The 20,305-nt window shown below is 40.8% G+C and overlaps 1 protein-coding gene across 2 annotated transcripts in view; it reads right to left on the reverse strand.

The window, feature by feature from the left end:
* Window positions 1-3,973: 3,973 nt before the first annotated feature.
* The window catches only part of PSIP1 (PC4 and SRSF1 interacting protein 1), a 35,350-nt gene continuing 19,018 nt past the window's right edge, over window positions 3,974-20,305 (reverse strand). For both annotated transcript variants that reach the window (XM_040090775.2, XM_040090774.1), the window contains exons 10-17: window positions 19,305-19,530; window positions 18,565-18,683; window positions 16,355-16,410; window positions 15,142-15,212; window positions 11,388-11,489; window positions 10,450-10,669; window positions 6,608-6,719; window positions 3,974-4,744 (exon numbers count right to left, since the gene is read on the reverse strand). In XM_040090775.2, the coding sequence (XP_039946709.1) occupies window positions 4,681-4,744; window positions 6,608-6,719; window positions 10,450-10,669; window positions 11,388-11,489; window positions 15,142-15,212; window positions 16,355-16,410; window positions 18,565-18,683; window positions 19,305-19,530 (970 nt within the window). In that variant the 3' untranslated portion in view covers window positions 3,974-4,680. The remainder of the gene's footprint in view (window positions 4,745-6,607; window positions 6,720-10,449; window positions 10,670-11,387; window positions 11,490-15,141; window positions 15,213-16,354; window positions 16,411-18,564; window positions 18,684-19,304; window positions 19,531-20,305) is intronic.

A 20,305-nucleotide genomic window follows, 5' to 3' on the forward strand; every position in this document is an offset into this window, starting at 1 on the left:
AACTCAGCAGGGCTGCACAGTATTTTAAGCTGTAGTAAACTCCATTATCGAAGTAGGAATGCTATTATTAAAGTTAACTCTGCTTTAAATTTTGTGCATAGCTATGTTTTCTTTATTAAGAAAGAATCAACCTTATTTGTTGTGAGACTTTAAGTGACTGCCTAGTCAGTCTCAGCTCCTATGTTTGTATCTTTCAAAAGACACTGTTTAGGGCCACTCAAGCATCTTTGAAGGTGAGATGACCCTTTCTTACAGTCATGTCAGATTAAGTGAATTTACGTTATTTCTGGTTTGTAAATGGGTAGTAAATTTAGGCAGCAAAAGCCCAAGCAGCTGTACGTACAGAGTGATTGCATCACACCATCAGGACCTTCATCTGTGCATCCAATCTCAATTAAGTCTTGAAGCAGTGGCACAGTGACCCATTATCTCTGGAACAGTGATGACAGATGAGTTAGCTTATCAATACTTGTGTGAAAACTAGGTGGATATGGCCATTCAGCATCCTTGTCAAATACACAGTACTTTTTTTTCTTTTTTTTTTGGTAAGGTTTGATAGAAAGGGATGGTTCAAAATTGAGAAATGCTTTACGTGAGGATTTCCAGTAACATTTTTACAGAATTACTTTCAAGGATAAAAGGGGAAGTTTGAGTTTCTCTAGGTTTCAATAAAGTACACCTTATGACTAGCTGGAATGTGGAAATCCACAAAATCCAGCACGTAGTAACTAACTTGTCATTGTAAGCTAAATGAGAATGCTGTTTATCTGATGGTCAAGCTGTACAGTCGTATCAGTCATTCCCCTTAACATCAGGCTTTTGTGAAGTGCTTGAGCTTGCAGAAAGGCATGGTCTGTGGAGGCCAATCATTGTGGCCATCTGCCTAAGGCTGGAGCTGTCATGGTGATTGAACTTGCAGGTTTAACTTCAGGTATTGTCTTCAAGATAGGAAAGCCATTGAAACACAGGAGCAAGGCAACCCCAGAATGTCAGAAGCCAACCTGGCAAAGCAGGAGGCCAGGTTAGCTAAGTAAGAATATTCTTTTCGAGTTCAGGCAGATCAAGAAGGTGTGTGCTTAGTGAAGAAAGAACAGGGGACATGGGAGATGGTGCTCCCTACTGCAGGGAGAACATTCATGTGGCCAGATCTCAACTGGGGTTGAAGGTCTCCAGAACTGTGGGCACAATAAAAAGAGGGTGGGTTTTATAATACATGAGTAGCGAAAGGCAGTGCAGAAAAGACATTGGTCCTCACCTACAGTATAAAGACCGTCACCTCACCAACGAGGATGTAGACAAGTCAGAGATGTTAATGCTTTCTTCGCCTCTCTCTTCAATGGGTTATGGGGCATGGAGGTCCCAGTGTCCTGAGCTGGAGGACCAGGACTGTGAGAATGATTAACTCCCACTGGACACTGAATTTGTGCAGGATCTGCTGGATCCCTTTTAAGTCTTTGGGGCTTGATGAGATTCATCCAAGAGTACTCTAAAAGTGCTGTCTGATGTCACTGCAAGGTCTCTCAGTTTTTCAATGGTTTTGGGACTTCGGAGAGGTCCCAGTAAACTGAAATCTGGCTAACATTGTCCCAGTTTTCAAGAAAGGCAAGAACGATGACCCTGAAAACTACAGACCTGTCAGCCTCACTTCAGTGACTAGTAAACTTATGGAGCAGATTGTTCTGTGAGTTCTTGAAAACACCTGAAGGACAATGCAGATTTCAGTCAGAACCAGCACAGCTTCATGATGAAAGTCTTGCTTATCAAACCTCATTTCCTTTTATGACAAGGTAACACACCTAGTTAATCAAGGGGAGCCAGAACATGTAATCTTCTTGGCTTTCAGTAAAGCTTTCAATACAGTCTTTCACAGTATCCTCCTGGAAAAAAAATGCAATAAATGCCTCCTGAAATGGGCAAGCAACTGGCTCATGGGTCAGGTACAGGGGTTTCAGTGAGGAGTGTGTCTTGGATTAGGTAGCCTAAAAATGTGTATTCTATTTCATCTGTTGAAAGCTGGTTTTTGGGAGATGTTTTGTCCTTCTCTTGTAACTCCAGGGGGGAGGGGTGTGGATGCCTTCTGTTAATGGCCCAGCCATTAAAACCAGGTGGGGCAGTGTTTCTTACCTCTTTCACCAGCCCTCCATCCTCCAGGGGGACATCTTCTGATAATGGGCCATTAGGGCCCACCAATGACATGACACATTCTATCACCCCATTGTGAGATGCTCCACACAGTGGGGGAAGAGCCAGCTGTTCCTAGCTAGATAAAAACTGGGACTGAAGGACACAAGGTATCCGGTTTTATTGCTGGATTCCCGGAGGAAGACTGGGCCCATCTCATCAGCACTGGACTTTCTCCAGGACCATCTCTACTCCGCAGAACCACATCTGTTACTCCAGGAGGACTTATTTAGACTGCTTACAACACCCTGACCAACAGGGTCGTATCCCTGACTCTGTCAGGGTTTTTCCAGAATTTTTGTTAGCTTCCTTGCTTGTTTTTTGTACTACTACATTTGTATTTTTCCTTTTTTAAGTATTCCTAGTAAAGAACTGTTACTCCTATTTCCCATATCTTTGCCTGAAAGCCCCTATTTGCAAAATGATAATAATTTGGAGGGAAGGGGGTTTAAATTTTCCATTCCAAGGGAGGCTCTAGCTTTTCTTGGCAGACAACTGTCTTTCAAAACCAAGACAGAGTGACAGCAGAGTGTCACTATTGGGGTTCCACAAGGCTCCATCCTTGACTCTGTGCTCTTCATCCTCTTTATTAACAACTCAGTTGCAGGACTTGAAGGAATACTAAGTTTGCCAAGTATTAAACTGGGAGGAGCTGCTGACTCCCTTAATGGCAGGGAAGCCCTGCAGAGAGATCTTCAGAAAGTGGGCAGGCTGGGCAATCACCAACCATATTAAGTTCAACAAAGGAATGTGCCAGATTCTGAGATGCACCAGGGATGGGGCAACTACCTGGATGTATGGACAGACTGGGAAACGAGATGCTGGAAAGCAGTGCCATGGAAAGTGACCTGGGGGTCCTGGTCAGTGGCAAGTTGAACTTGAGTCAGCAGTGTCCTGGCAGCCAGAGGGACAACCCTGTCCTGGGGTGCATCAGGCACAGCATCGCCAGCTGGGCAAGGGAGGGGATTGTCCCCTCTGCTCTGAGCTGGGGCAGCCTCACGTCGAGTGCTGGGGGCAGTTTTGGGCACCACAATGTGAGAAAGACATGAAACTGTTAAGAGTGTCCAAAGGAGGGCAATGAGGATGGTGAAGGGCCTTGCGGGGAAGCTGTATGAGGAGTGGCTGAGGTCACTTGGTCTGTTCAACCCGGAGGAGACTGAAGCAAGACCTGATGAGAGTACAACTTGCTCATGAGGGGAAGTGAAGAGGCAGGCACTGATCTCTTCCCTGTGAACAGTGACAGGACCCAGGGGAATAGCCTGAAGCTATGTCAGGAGAGGTTCAGATTAGATATTCAGAAAAAGTTCTTCACCCATAGGGTGGTTGGGCACCAGAACAGCTCCCCAGGGAAGCGGTCACACGACCAGCCTGAGCGAATTCAAGAAGTGTTTGGACAGTGCTCTCAGACACATGGTGAGATTCTTGGGGTGGCCAGTGCAGGCCCAGGAACTGGGACTTTGATGAGCCTTTTGGGTCCCCTTCAACTCAGCACTGTTCTATATGTATTCTCAGGATTTTCAAACTGATTTCTAACCTGGCTGTCCTCTGTCAAATACCACATACAAGTTCTTCTAGTATCAGGCAAGGTTTGTGTTTCAAGAAACACTCTTCAGAGAGGTTTGTACCTGTTCTATTCCCTTTCATGCCTCCAGGAATTACAACATTGTTTACCAGTGTTTCTGTTAAAATTGTTGTTAGGGGTCCCCAAGTTAATGCCAAAGGAGTAAAATCAAAATACTACTAAAACCAGACTCATGTTTTTTCTATGAATGGTTCTGTCTATACAAGGATGTCTTAATCAGTTCAAAATTCTTTAATTCCATTAATTGCTTAAGACAGTGTTTTCCAGCCATTCTGCATCAATAGGTTCTCTGAGGACACCACACTTTTCAGTATACTTACTATACCCAAAAGCAAACCATAGAAGTCACATTGCAGTAAATTGGCACAACGGGTTTTGCAAGAACAGAACCAAACTTGTTTAAAAAAAAGTATACTCATACATTAGCATTGTAACAGCTATAAAAATGCCGCTTTCAACTCCTACAAAACACAGTGAAAAGACATCCCCAACAAGAGTTGAAAACTGCACAAACAGAGGTCAGTATCATAGGAGGAGAGAGTTTTATACAAATGAAGCAACTGGAGAATTAGAAGTATTTACACATTTTCCTGCTATTAACTAGACAAACATACAGTAGTAAGTTAAAAATAGACTACAACTCTAAGTCCTGTAACATGTAAGCATTTTCTAACTGGGATTTTCAGCTTTTGAAATGTGTTACCTGTTAATACTGGATGTAACTATTGGCAAGAGTGTTTAAATACTTTAAAACCAAGATTAAAGGGGCCTTTATTCCACAAAATTTAACTTCAAAATACTATGCTTATAAAATTATTTAGAATTTCAGCAGTCTATAGATTTCAAATGCAAAACTTAACAATCCTCTTTAATATGTAATTAAAAAAAAAAACCCAAACAACAAAACTGCAGTGATGTCATTTGTTTTCAAAGGCAGAATCATCTGCTGGCTTTTCAAGCTCTCTCTCTTCACCACATGTCCTAGAAACAAAATAAAGTAACATTATTGACCACATACAGAGGCAGCAAGCAAGACTTATTCCAGGTGATTGTACAATCTAGAGCAAGTAATGCTGATGAACACTCATGAAGTCCAGAGAACTGAGGCTGTTAGCAATGCCAGTTGTTATGTTACCCAACACCCCCAGATCTGAAGATAAGCTGGCAGTGAGTGGCATCAGTATTGATGTATGTGATGGGCTGTGAAGGCCAGTCATTCAGAGCTCCTTTGTATCTGTACAGTATGTCAGTTTAGGTGGAAAAGTGCTCTTGCTTAGCCTTACCTCCTGGCACTGAAATCTACTGTATACCCCAACACTGAGGTAATCTCATGCAGCAGCACGTATTTTTACCAAAAACACCTTGAAAAGTGTTCTAAAGTACCAGTCAGATCAGAAATTTTAAGTTACAGAACTTTTTCCAAAATTTCTGGATTACATCTTCAGAAAGGTACAGATGTCTTCCCTCTAGCTAAGGGGGAAATGTTCAGAACTGAATATAGTGATTTAAGAGGTTTACCAGCTCTTTTCTCAGAGTGAGTCACATTGGTGTTTTGGCAATTATTTTATTTACTTGTTTCTCACTTCTAAGAAACCAAACAGTGCATATAAAAATGTACAAAAAAAATGAATGAAAGTCAAAGATCATTGGAGTGTAGAGTTCAAAGTCACAGCAAACGCCACACACATACTTGACAGAAATGTTTATTTAGTTTGTTTAAGGAGAGGGCTAGAATATAACCTGTATGAGAACCTACACTTGTAACTCCACTATGTTTCTGTAGCATGCTGCTTGTTCAGACCAAATGAGTATTTGGCATAAGTGGTTGAAACTCCCAAATCCACTTCAGTACTTCTGAGGCTGCCTCACAGTAAATACCAGATACATTTTCATCTTAAGGGGTTTTTGTTGTTGTTTTGTTGTGTTTAAATCTACCTTACTGTAAATAACAGTCAATATTCCACTCTTTTGCATAATTTTAACTTGGCAGATAGCCAAAAGAATGCCAGGCAGCTGCAGTTTCTCCTGATGAATAAGAAGACAGTGATGAAAGGAGCTTGCTCCAATACATACTGCTAAACAAAAAGAATCTCTGAGTGCAAGGTGCAGAGTGGCTGGAGAAAACACACTTCAACAAAACAGTTCAACTCTAGGATAATTCGGGCCTTTTCTACATTTGTTACTGAATTCTGTTAAGTGTTTCTCTTTCTACAAGAGATTCGTTACTTGTTGTTTCTGTTTACAAAACATATTTTTCACTGAAACCAAGTTTAAATATTTAATGCATGACAAATTCAAGCATTCTTATGGCTTCATGTTTAAAATGGTAAGTGCATCCACCTCTATAAAGCATTCAGACTTCTGGAATTTCACAGTGTTAAATCCTAGGCTGCAGTTTACCTGCATTTGAGTGTTTCTATAGCCAAACTATAGAAAATTATTTTAAATGGCTAGTCTATTGATCTGAATATGTGAATTCACAAAAAATTAATAATTCTCATGAGTTTCTCTAAGACTTGGTTCTGGCTTCCTTTGTTTCCAACTTAATAGCCTAAAACACAGGGAAAACTTTGCCCTGGTCCACCACATGTTGATTCTCTCCAATAGCAGGGCATCCTGTAATGCTTTTTTAAGTCTCTACCACAGCAGTGAGTGAAATAACATTTCAAATATTAATTCAAAACTTAAACAGGAGATTTGCACACTGTTACTCTCCAAAGCTGAGAGCAAACTGTGAAGAAAACAGTACCTCAACATGATTGACTTCAACCTACTAGTGCTCTATTTTACATTATTAAACTAGAGCAGAATAGATTCTCAGCTCAATAATGTTTATTAACTCACTTTTTCTTACTGCCAACTTCATGCCTATCTTTCTTTTCTTCAACATTTTCTCCATTGTGTTGTGACTGGTTGGTGTCCTGGGCTTCAGACCCTCCATTCAGAATCTTTGAACCTTTAAAATGAAAGAGTGGAAAAGTGGTACTTGTAGGGAATAAAACTCTATTATAATAGCCCCTGATAATTTCTTTACCTTAATCAAATAAAACATTATAAATATTCTCCCCTCACCTTGATACCCAGGTGGCTGAAACAGTACTAAAGACACTAAATGATATGGCTTCAGCCTCTGAACATTTCATGCAAGGTGCCTCATCCCGTGGTTTTAGCAATGGGAACTGAACAAGGCTGTGTTCTGGATTTGTTGATAACACAGAGATGTTTTTGTTGCTTCTGAGTAGAGCTTACATACAGCCAAGGCCTTTTCATGTTCCCATACTGGGGAAGAAGTTGGGGGTGCATGGTAGGAGACACAGCCGAGACAGGTGACCCAAACTAACCAAAGGGACATTCCAGACCATATGGCATCATGCTCAGTATGTGAAGTAGGGAGGAAGTGTTTGAGTGATGGTTGTTTTCCTATTATGTGTGAGGGGGCCCTGCTCTCCTGGGGATAGATGAACCTGCCTGCCACAGGAAGCAGTGAATTAACTCCTTGGTTTGCATTTATGTGCACAGCTTTTGCCTTCCCCATTAAACTGTCTTTATCTCAACCTTTTAGTTTTCTTCCTTTTACAATTCTGACTCTGTCCCTGATCCTGCTGGTGGAGAAGTGAGCGAGTGGCTGTGAGGGGCTTGGCTGCTGGCTTGGGTTAAAGTACAACAATGGTAGTATGTCATTCTACCTCATATTTAATGTTGTTTGGGTTTTTTGTTTGTTTGTTTTTTAATTTGGTAACATCATCAAGTTAGATAATTTACAGAAGTAAAATTTGCAGGACTTCATTTTTGCAAAAGCTATTTCCTTTAGCCAACAGAGATAAAACGGCCATGGTAAATCACAGAATCACAGAATGTCTGGGTTGGAAGAGACCTGCAAGATCATTGAGTCAAACCCACGCTTGAACACCTCAACTAGATCATGGCATTAAGTGCCACATCCAGTCTTTTTTTACACACGTCCAGGGATGGTGACTCCACCACCTCCCCAGGCAGACTATTCCAGTACCTTATCACTCTTTCTGTGAAAAACTTCTTCCTAATGTCCAACCTTACATTTCGCTTGACAGAGCCTGAGACTGTGTCCACTTGTTCTGTCTGTTGCTGCCTGGAGAAAGAGCCCAGCCCCCAGCTGGCTACAGCCACCCTTCAGGAAGTTGTAGAGAGTGATAAGGTCACCTCTGAGTCTCCTTTTCTCAAGGCTAAACAAACATAGCTCCCTCAGTCACTCCTCACAGGGTTTGTGTTCCAAGTCCCTCACCAGCCTCGTTGCCCTCCTCTGGATGCGCTCAAGCATCTCAGTGTCCTTCCTGAACTGAGGGGCCCAGAACTGGACACAGCACTCAAGGTGTGGCCTGACCAGTGCCGAGTACAGGGGCAGAATGAGCTCCCTTGCTCCTGCTGGCCACACCATTCCTGATCCAGGCCAGGATGCCATTGGCCCTCTTGGCCACCTGGGCACACTGCTGGCTCATGTCCAGCTGCTGGCACCAGTGCCCCCAGGTCCCTTTCCTCCTGGGCACTGTCCAGCCACACCGTCCCCAGCCTACAACGCTGCAGGGGGTTATTGTGGCCAAAGTGCAGGACTCGGCACTTGGACTTATTAAACTTCATCTTGTTAGACTCTGCCCATCCATCCAGATGGCATTTCTTTCTGCAGAGCCCTCCTACCTTCCAAGAGATTGACACATGCTCCCAGCTTAGTGTCATCCACAAATTTACTAATCAAGGATTTAATACCCACATCCATGTCATCAATAAAAATATTGAAGAGAACTGGCCCCAGCACAGACCCCTGAGGGACACCACTGGTGACTGGCCCCAGCTGGATGCAGCACCGCTCACCTCCACTCTCTGGGCCCGGCCATGCAGCCAGTTCTAAACCCAGCACAGAGTGCTCCTGTCCAAGCCACGAGCTGCCAGCTTTGCTAGGAGTGTGCTGTGGGAGACAGTGTCAAAGGCCTTGATGAAATCCAAATGGACAACATCCACAGCCCTTCCTGCATCCACCAGGCAGGTCACCTGGTCATAAAAGGAGATCAGGTTGGTCAAACATGACCTACCTCTCCTAAACCCATGCTGGCTGGGCCTGAGACCCTGGCCAGCCTGTAAATTCTGTGTGATGAGACTCAGTATAAACTGTTCCATTACCTTCCTGGGTACTGAGGTCAGGCTGACTGCTATGTAATTATTAGGATCCTCCCTCCCATCCTTTTTGTGAATGGGTGTCACATTGACCAGCTTCCAGTAATCTGGAACCTTGCCAGTGAGCCAGGACTGTTGGTAAATGATGGAGAGAGGCTTTGCAAGCTCATCTGCCAGCTCCCTCATCACCCTGGGATGGATCCCCTCTGGGCCCATAGATTTATGAGCACCCAAGCATCTGAGCAGTTCTCTGATTGCCTCCTCTTGGATAATGGGGGGACCATTCTGTTCCCTGACACCATCAACCAACCCAAGAGAACAGTTGTCTTGAAGGCAAGTTGTCTTCCCCCTGAAAACTGAGGCAAAGAAGGCATTAAGCACTTCTGCCTTCTCCTCATCTGCAGTTACTATGTTCCCTCCCTCATCCAACAGAGAACAAAGGTTGGCCTTACCTTTCCTTTTACCATTAATATATTTGTAGAAACACTTTCTATTATCCTTTACAGAAATCGCCATTTTAAGTTAAAACTGAGCTTTGGCCTCCCTACTTTTTTTTCCTACGTGCTTTAGCAGCCCCCTTAAATACTTCCTGGGAGACCTGACCCTCATTCCAAAGATGACACATCCTCCTTTTATTCCTAAGTTCCTCCAAAACCTCCTTGCCCATCCAGGCTGGATGTTTACCTCAACGACTCATCTTTTGGCACACAGGCACAGTCTGTTCCTGTGTCCTCTGTTTTGAAGCACTCCCACCTTTCCTGAACTCTTTTGTTTTCATGGGCTGCTTCCCAAGGAACTCTCTGAGTAAGTCTCCTCAACAGGCCAAAGTCTGCCCTCCAGAAATCCAGTGTAAGAGTCTTATTGGTGCTCCTCCTGATTTCACCAAATATTGAGAACTCTATTATTTCATGATCACTCTGCCCCAATCAGCCTCCAACCACCACATCTCCCACCAGCCCATCTCTGTTTGCAAACAACTGCTCTAACATAGTCCTTCCCCTGCTGGGCTCACCTACCAGCTGCAACAAAAAGTTGTCCTCCATGCACTCTAAAAATTTCCTGGACTGCCTCTTTTCTGCTGTATTAAGTTTCCAGCAGATGTCTGTCAGGTTGAAGTCACCTACAAGAACAAGGGCTGAAGATCCTGAAACATTCTCCAGCTGCTGATAAAATAAGTTGTCCACCTCTTCCTCCCGGTTGGGTGGAGAATAACAGACTCCCAGTAGGATGTCAGCCTTGTTGACTTTCCCTTTAATTCTCATCCATAGGCATTCAACTCCATCTTCATTAGTTTCAATACCTATGGTATCAAAAGCCTTCTTCATAGAGAGGGCCACCCCTCCACCTCTTCTCCCTTTCCTGTCAATGTTACATTGAGTTTGAAAGTTATTTGTAGCAGTACTGTCCTTGACAACTTCAGATATGAAAAGGTTTTCATAGACTGGTGAAACTCCTACATCAAGGATATTTTGAAGTTGGCTCAAAAATTAATGGAGACTAAGTATTTTATGTGACAAGGAAAGAAAGTTTCAGTGACTTACCTGTTTGATCTTTTTCCTTTTCAGTTTTTTTGTTCGCTCCTTTCTTCCCCTGTTCTTTGGTTTTATTAGCTTCTTCATGCTGCTTTTGCTCAGCAAGTGATTTATTTAGCACTTGGGAAAGAACAGAATCTCCTTCCCCAACCAGAAACATGGTCTTGAACTTGTTATATAGCATTGTAGATTTCTCCATGATAACTTGGCTAATTTTAAACTTCCGTATCTGAAATCGAAGTAATAAAACAGGCTCCACTTAAGTCCTTAAATATCTGTGTAATTTCATTACAGGCTAGCCTAAATTCTTCATTTAAGCTACAATGAGATCATCGACTTTTGCACTTGAAGTGTCATAGAAACACAGAACTGCCAGGTTGGGAGGGACCTCAAAAGATCTCCTGGTCCTACCCCTCATGGGAAAGGGAGCCTGGATGACATTATCAAGCACCCTTGATCCCATCACATTTTGAAAACCTCTAGCAATGGAACTCCACCACATCCCTGAGGAGGTTGTTACAGTAAAACAATTGTTCTTACTGTAAAAATAAATAAATAAATAAATAAATAAACTAAACTAAAATAGTTTTTTAGTATCAAAATAAAACCTTTCCAAGGGCAACTGCATTGCCCCTCATCTTCCCGACATGACTTTTGACAAGTCATGAGACAAAAGCCTCAACCCACTCTTTGCAGCAACCCTTAAAACTGCTGGAGTAATCTGATGACTTTTCCAGGAAGGAAAGAACTAAACCCTTTAGTCTTTGGTTATAGGGCAGGTTCTCCAGCCCTTTCACCTTCTTGATGGCCCTCTCCTGGGCCCTTTCTGTCTGCATCATTCTTGATCTGTAGGGATCTAGACTGGACAGAGTACTCCGAGAGTAAATAAATCTGGTATCAATTTAAGAAAACATACACCTTACTTTAACTAACATTAAAAATCTCACCTTCTTCAGAGTTAAGATCATCTCTGTATGTTTCTGAGCTTGTTGCATTGTGACTTGAAGGGATGCAAGCTCATCAAGAGCCTCAATACACCTGTTCACATCCTGTATATAAACAAGAAATTAGTCTGAAGACATACATGTTAGTAATCTTTAATTAGCTGTACTAATCTAACTTCTGTGCTCAGTGACACCTTCCTATAATATTCTTAATTTGACTATGTAACTTATTTTAGAACAATTTATATAGTCAAGCTTGCCAACAAAAATTTAACACCAGTTGTCTCTTAGCTACTCCCATAAAGGGCATATTATATGACTAAGTTGTAATACTTGACAAGAATTTTATGTTTTCAACATATATAAAGCAAGCTTTGGGCTGCTTTCATGAGTCTAGTACTTCTATGCTTGAAGCTGTTCACCATAGTCAGGCTTTACGATGCACAACTTTTCACAAGTGATTAACCACTGAGAAGGGAGGAGAGCACCTTAAGTGGATTGTAGTTAATACAGAGAACTATCCTTATATATTCTCTGCCCCCTAGCATGTTTTGCCCTTTTTTGTACAGACTGGATGCTCACCATCCAGTCTGTGGGGCTCAGCCATGCTTTTCAGTGGTTCCTCCACTGGAGCAGGCTGGAACTGATTAAGTCTAGCACAAAGCAGTCTCGCCCACTCCCTACCAGAACCTTGCCTCCAAAACCCAGAACAACGCTGTGTTTCCCTAGATGGAACAGCTTGCTGCTCCTCATGCTGCCATACTTCACTCGTGCTTGTATTCTTAGTTTCAAATTTTCTCCAGACTGAACACTCCCAGCTCTCTTGGCCTCCTCTTTTTCAACACATGCTGCAAGCCCTTATCCATCTTTGTGGCCCTCTCCTGAGTACCCTACGGTAGGTCTGTATCTCTGTTGTTCTAGGGAGCCCAAAATACAGTCCAATGTCTCATCAGTGCCAAGTAGAGCTCAACCACCACATTACTTCCACATTCTGGCAGCTCTCTCTCTGTGCAGCCCAGAAAGCTGTCGGGCACTTTAGCCACAGAAGTGTATTGGTGGCTCATGCTAAGCCTGGTGCCCACCAATACCCCCAGGTCATTTTCTGACAAGCTGCTATTAAGCCACTCAGTCCTCAGCCCATGCTGGAGGCATGGGGTTATCACTCCACAGGTGCAGTATTGGAATTGAAGTTGATGAAGTTTCTGTTGACCCATTTCTCGAGACTGTTCAAGTGTCTCTGCATGGCAACACTCCCATCAAACCTTTGATTTAGTTTTTTATCATTTGCAAACGAGCTGTAGGTGTGGTTTGTATCATCATCCCAGTCTTCAATGACATACTTTAAAAGTATTGACTAGTGACTGGCTTGTAGCTGGACTCCGCAAACGATTAGTTTTTTGTGCCCTGCTGTTCAGCCAGTTTTCAGTGCACCTTTGTATCTGCCTTTTTAGTTCAGACTTCATAAGTTTGTCTTTGAAGCTGTCCTGAAAGACAGTGTCAAAACCTTTCCAGTCTTAATAGAAACAATATCCCCTCTTTCATCCATCAAGCCGGTTACCTCAAAAAAAGACATCATTTTAGTCAAGCATAATTTCAGCTTCATTAACCCATGCTGACAACTCTCAGAGCTCTTAGTGTACTTCATATCATTGGCAACAATTTCTAGGAGGACTTGTCCCAACACATTTCAAGGGACTGGTGTGAGATTGACTGGCCTGTAGTAATCTACATCCCCCTCCTGCAAGATGAACATGACATTTGCTTTCTTCCAGTTCTCAGGAACCAGCCCCTCATCACCATGACTTTTCAAAAACAAAATGGAGTGGATGGACAATGACATCATCCAGCTCCTCCAGCACTTTTCCACTTATTCTCTATTAGGTCTCTGTCTAAATGTTCTCTAATTTGATCTTTGTCCTCTGAGCATCAACATTTTCTTGTTTTAATATTCCCATGGTCTCAGGGACTTAGGATTCCTAAACAGAATTGTACAAGCAAATGGAGGTCAAGATGACAATGGTTACCTTAGCCATCTCCTTTTTTACTGGACCACCTATCCAGCTATCCCATCTAGCAGCAGGCCTGCATTTTCCTAGACTTTAAGATAAATCAACATGGAGAAGGAATTAATCCCTAAAAGTGAGCCCCATCTCCTTGCCCTGTCTTTCCTCTAGCATGCCCTTAATCCATCCAAGCAGATCCCTGTAGAGGCCAATGTCTGCTCTTCTGAGTCCAAGAGTGTGATCCTTTTCATCCTGCTCCCTTCTCCCTGAACTTCACTATCACAGTCTGTGCAGCCAAGGTTGCCCCTGACCTTCATATGCCTGACCAGATCTTTGCTGTCTGGAGGATCAGGTCTGACAGGGTGCCTTGCCACATCAGCTCCTTCACTGCCTGCATTAGGCAATTACCAAATTCCAGAAGCTTCCTGCATTGCTGTGTTATCTGCATGTCCTTCCAGCAAATACCAGGATGTTTTAAGCCTCCAGTTAGAATCAAAGGTGCCTCCCCATTGTCTTAAGATGACTTAATTCTCTACTCCCTTCTCCTTGATGAGGTGATCTGCAGTAGACATCCTCAGGATGTCACTCATTTTGGTTGGCCCATTAATCCTGACAAGTAAGCTCCCAGCTGGCTTTTCAGCTGTCCCAGTGCAAAGCTCCACACACTTCAGCTGGTCTCTCACATAAAGTTGTCCTTTATCTTTTCCTCCCAGCAGCCATCTTTCCTAAAGAGGCTGTAAACATGTAAGGCAAGCCTGACCTTACTTCCACCATAATCTCTGATACCAATGAAACCACAGCCCTGCAATTGCAGAGATGTCCAGTTCCCCACACTTGCTCCTTACACTCTAAGTATTAGTGTACAGCTATCCCTCAGAGAAACACAGTTGTGCTGGCATTCCAGAAAGGTTATGAGAGTTTTCCTCATTATGGTGGGCTGCCACCAGTTCCTCATTCAATGTGCTGATGCTTGTGGTCATGCCACTTCAGTCCTGTTCTGCAAAGAAATTCTGTTGATTGCAAGATCAGTTTACATCACCCTGCTGATATCTGTTTAAATATGATTGCTTTCTGCTACCATTCCTAATTTGATGCTCTTTAACCAGGCTGACCAACCCCCTGGCAACACTACTTTTGGGTGGACCTTGCCACTTCCTAGCATACCTATCCATTCCTTTGCAAGACTTTTTCTCAATAAAAGGATCACCACCTGGGTCCCCATACCTTTATCATTACCCTCTGAGTCACACAGCCATACTTGATAGTTTCCAAGTGTCCCCTAATTGTATCACTGGTGCCCAACCTGAAAACCTGCAGCAGCAAACAAATGGTCATAAGGCCAGAAAGCCTCAAACATCTGTCAGTAACATTCCAAAGCCAAACCCCTGGCAAGCAACAGATTTCCCTTGACAGTGAGTGGAGTCAGTGGACTGGAGCTCTAATCACTTGCATCCTACTACTGCATCCAATGTCCCAGTGTTTCCATGTAGCTCAGCAAGCTGATCTGGGATGAGATGTTCTGTTTGACGTAATACTATCTTGATGTTTCTGGCAAGTAATTTATTATATATTATTTTCAAACAAAACAGATTTCAATTGCCAACACTACTGCCCACAGTAATCACATTTCAGCAGCAGTTATCTCTCATATGGAAAAAATTAATTTTCAGAGTATTAATTACAAACAAGAACACATGCCAAGAATTTCCTGCTGGAATTTGAAACATGAATCAGTTTAAAAAATATATACTTACAAGATTATCAATTTTCAGGGAGTTCTTTATTTCTGCATGTATCCTTTGAAGCCTCGAATCCACTGAAGTTTCTGAAGATTAAAAATAATACTCATGAATATTTGTTAATCACATTTGCAGAAATGATTCGACAAGTATAAACCTCATACAGAATGCAGAAGGGAGGCATCCTACATGCACGTGTACACATAAATACAATCACAAAAAAAGTACACAGTCTTTTAAAACTGAACATTATTGGCAACTGACACAATTTTTTTCTGTAGGAGTTACAGGTAAAAACAATTTTCTGTTCCAAAACACATCTCCTACCCTCTAATTGTAGGCCAGCTTAACATGAACTTTCAATACATAATAAGCGTTACAAAGCTGGGAGACCTTCCATGACAGGACCCCTGGATATTGATGGTTTGTTTTCAGTAAACTGATCATGATTCAAGTTACAGTCCAAATCCATCCAAACAAAATGTTCCCAGTTCACATGCTTCAGATGTGTGAAAGATGAATGGACATTACATTCCATAATTCTCATGCTGAATACCTGCTTGAATTTGGTATGTATTCTGAACAATAATGCAAGCAAACAGTTTCCATCTTGGATAGGTTTGAGTAGTTTTTATTTGCTCTCTCACTGCCAACATTGGGTTGGGTGGAGTCCATGCCACTGGATCTGTACTATACTACAAATTACAGATTACAGGCAATGGTTTGGATTGCCCTCAAAGATGGGAATACTGAAAAAGGAATTACTTATCCCCATGAAGGTCAGTCTGCAGGCAAGGGTTAGCAGACAAGACCATAGAAATCTGAATCTAAGCTTCCTACTTAGTGAGAGGTAGTATCTAAAAAGTTTCAAGAGGACCCTCAGAGTATTGTGTTATGAGAAAATAAAAGGAAAAATATTATGGAATAACTGATTTATGTCAAAGAGAAAAAGCTTTTTTCTCGTGTTCACAAACAGAAGATATTGAGGTTTAAAAACTCAAATGACAGTGAAGTCAGAATAGCAAAGACCTGTTCTACTGCACTGCAGAAAGAACATAGAAGGACAAAAATGCACAGTTTCACAGAACTGAAAGAAGAATCATCGATCAAACATCTCAGACTGAGATGTTGCACAGCCACCCTCAGCAGTACATTATCTTATCCAGGAAGAACTTCCATTCAGAATATAAAATGACCAAAAAGTACTGTTTAGATTCTTTAAACTAACCTCTCTTCTTCTCAATCTTCTTAACTTCTGTTTTCTTGCCTTCTTCTTTATTCTGCCTATCAAAAATGTTGAAATATTTTTACAATCTTGTAAAGGCTGCTTTTTTCCCCCCCAGTTTCTGGATGAAATGCAGTATTATGAGGTATTATCTCACTAGAACATTAGCATGCAAAACCACAAAGAGCTAAACCCTGGTATTCAAGGACAAACAATTTAACAAAAATTAATTAGTTAAGATACTGTTGGTAAATCCTCTGTACTCAGAGCCGTATTCTTCTAGAAGCTGCAAATTAAAGGATTTTAAAAACAACTGATTTACAAACTCTTTTTTCGGTTTTTGTTGCATATTATCATAACATATTAACTGGTAAAATGGCATTATATGGAACTAACTTATGGAAAGAAAATATTTTAATTATCATGACAGAAGAAATGAAATTATTTAGCATTACCACAGGGTATTTATGGAGATGCCAAATAATCCTCATCAGTTCCTGTATGACTGTTCTATCAAATAATTAATTAAAGCTTTGAAACAAGCTTTTGAGCTCTTTATGCAAAGATCATGAACTTCTGTTTAACAATCCCTCAGTTCTGTCTGACTGAGGGATCTAAAAGGCTACTTTTAAAACTTGCATATTTCAGCATATCATGACTAAATGTCCTGTGACTAGTTTTCTTCCTGTCATACTAATATGCATACATAAAACATGTAGACTTGCATGTCTTATCTTCTGTGTTTCTTTCATAAAGAACACAAAACTTGCTTGCTTCAACTGGCAGCACAGTCTCAACAATAGATAAATTTTGTATATGTACAGAAAGGTGTACAAAGCACCTTAACTAAATAATGAAGTTGCTACCAGAAAACAGAAAATATGCTGATGAGCAAAATAATCAAAACACATATCAGCCTATACTAGTTTTTATTTTTTATCAATATTGAGTTTTGTGGTATTAGTGATCAACCGTAATTAAATTCATTATGCATTCACTACTTCTCTTTTATATTACTGAAATAAAATGCTATCTACCCTCCAATGCATAAAATGTGACAGCTATTTAAAAACAGAAATTTGGTTCTTATAACTAAATCAATATATGACAGTTTGATTCCCAAAATCAAACCAGCATGAGGTAAATAGTGATATATTAAAAGCTGCTAAGATTCGAAGACAATTTAGTATCTTCAAAACTGGAAATGCTTAGGTTTGCCACAAGTAGGTAAAGTTTATGTTAGGTCTCCAGAGGCATGACAGGAATAACAGGAAAAATGGCTGGAGCATGAGAAAAGAAATACCCAAAAAACCCTACATTTTTGTTAGTGAAGGTGAAAAAGAGAGTTTTTTTGTTAAAGGTAAAGGGGACCTTTATTCTCTATTTACTTTTATTCTCTATTTATAATTTATAATATAATTATATTATATATAATACAATATATTTATAATATTTTATTCTCTATTTATTTTTACCTTGTTTTCTCCCTTTCTTCTCCCCTCCCGCAAATGGTGGGGATGAGAACATCAAGTTCTTGTGGTGCATCTTCATCACTCATTTGCAGAATTGAATGAGTCAGATTTCTTCCTACTGTCCTACTCTCCAAGTTCCTGGTGGGATCTTCTCTCTATTCTTCTGTTTGATTCAAGTAATCTTCTGTTCTTGGTATCTTGGTATCAATCAGCTTTGCCATACTAATTATTTTAAACTTGTTCTGTCTGACAGCACGTGTGCCAACTGTCAGACAGAGAAGGAAATGCTTTCCTGATAACTTACGTATTCCATACCTCATCAAAAATCCATAACTATGGATTGATTAATAGGACCTACCAGGTCCTACCAATTTAATCTAAAAAATTTAAGAAAAATACATGGCTGTCCTGAACAGTTTTTCACATGAATATGTGGATAAGTTACTACTAAAAGAACACACCAGCTGTCCTCTGCTAGAGATTTTACATCTCTGAAAAACTGACATCATTTAATTTCTATGTTTCCTTCTTCCTATTCTCTCACAACAGAACATTTTGGTTCAAGGAGCTTTCCACCATCCCCTCAAAAAAAAGTTAAGATAGAAAACCAAAATGGACAGGAGGAGAGAACAGCAAAACACAGAGTGCAAACCAGTTCGGAAGCTTTTCAGAAGTTTCACCTCCTATTAGGTTCAACATAATCCTACAACTTATGGGTATCACATGTTAAAATACACTCACGATTCAGATTCTGTCTGTTCCTCTTGCTTACGCTTTCTTTCTGTTACTTCTCTCTCATGTTGGCTTCTTACTGTGTTTCTTCTGTGAGCTGCCGGAAAGCTTCTTCCCCCCTTTTTCTTCTGTTTTCATTTGGCATTTTATGATTAGAATGAGAAAAGTAACATTATTAAATTATTGTTTCAGTAAATAGATGAAACGAAGTATCTTTGAAACAACTCTACTCCATGACAAACACTGGCTTTCCCTGAAGCTAAACAATTTCATTAGTCCTTTCTCCTTTTCTTCTTTCCAATACTAAGCACCAGAGGACAATGCTAAGGGAAATACTAAGCACCAGAAAAATGAAGACATTACAAACTGTTGGCTAGAGACAGCTCTATACCTTTCAAAAATGTGATTTCAAGCCACATACTCTCCAGATGCAGCCAAGGAAAACAGTATCCGTCTTCCAAGGAACATAGATTAAAAAAAACCAAACCCCATAAGCCTCCTGATACTTAAATCCTTTGTGAAAAAGGTGTCTTAGAAAACACTAGAAGTTCCTGAAAGAATTATCTGAGAAAAATACAGTTCTGAAACGTTTAATCTATATATCTGTTTACCAGGCACGCCCGACTATTACGGTCAGTAAGATCTAGTCTTGTAGCTTGTTCTGCCACAATCTAGTGTTAACTTGAAGAAAGATCTGCAGTGATACTACTTTCCTTGTTAATAAATTTATCAGGAAAGGAAAATTATACCTTGTCCCCATCTTGTTCTTCTCCTTCATCTTCAGAATCAGAAGCTGATGCAGAACCCACTTTTGCAACATTCTTCCTTTTTGGTTCAGGTTCTTTCTTTCCTTCCTTTTTATCAAATTCCTTCTTGGATTTCTCTTCCTCCTTCTGACTTTCCTCATCTTTTTTCCCTTGCTTTTTGGGCTTTTCTTCTGGTCCTTTTTTCTTTGACTTCTCCTCCTCATTAACACTAAAACAAAAAGAGTACTTAGGCATCACATGCATTATCTACAGTGACTTAAAAGAACAACATTCTAACTAAGGAAGCTGGGTCTTTTTAACCACATAATAGTAAAATGATGAAGTTAATTCACTTAACTACTCTTCAAAAATACTTTCTCTGAAATTAAAACTCATTACCTGTGGGGGGAAAAAAACCCAGCAAATAAACATCAGTATGGAGGGCCTAATGAAAGTACCATTAACAGAAGTGTATAGATCCTAATCCAAGAAGTTCATTCTCAGTAGACACCCCAGACACAGATGGGCCTGTAGGACCCAGAGTGCATACACTGCAAACTAGGTTTATAAAATATACTTATTTAAGTTGTTCCTATTTCGAAACTGTGCATCTGCCGATTTATAGAAAACTAAACCTATGTTCAACTTTTCCTTGAGTTACTAGAAGCACTACACTTGACTTAAGAACTGAAGATGGCAAACCCAAAATTCAGGTAACTAACAGTGTTGCAATTTCATCAGAAGATATTTTTGAAACAAAAATGCATGAAAAGGAAAACACTATTTTATTTTTGTGTGATATTGTATTTTCTCTTAATAAATATCTTTCCTCTTCACTCAGCATACAGTGGTATAAGGAATTTGGTACAGATCAGACCAATTCAGAAGATTAAGATCTTCCCTCTCTTGTTTCAGAAATGTCTTTCCTTGAATTACTCTGTATTATAAAAACATCTACACAAATAGTAACTTAAACTGAACACTAAAGGGGCAAAACCCTCTCA

The sequence above is a fragment of the Hirundo rustica genome, chromosome Z (assembly GCF_015227805.2).
Source record: "Hirundo rustica isolate bHirRus1 chromosome Z, bHirRus1.pri.v3, whole genome shotgun sequence".
NCBI classification, from domain to species: Eukaryota; Metazoa; Chordata; class Aves; order Passeriformes; family Hirundinidae; genus Hirundo; species Hirundo rustica.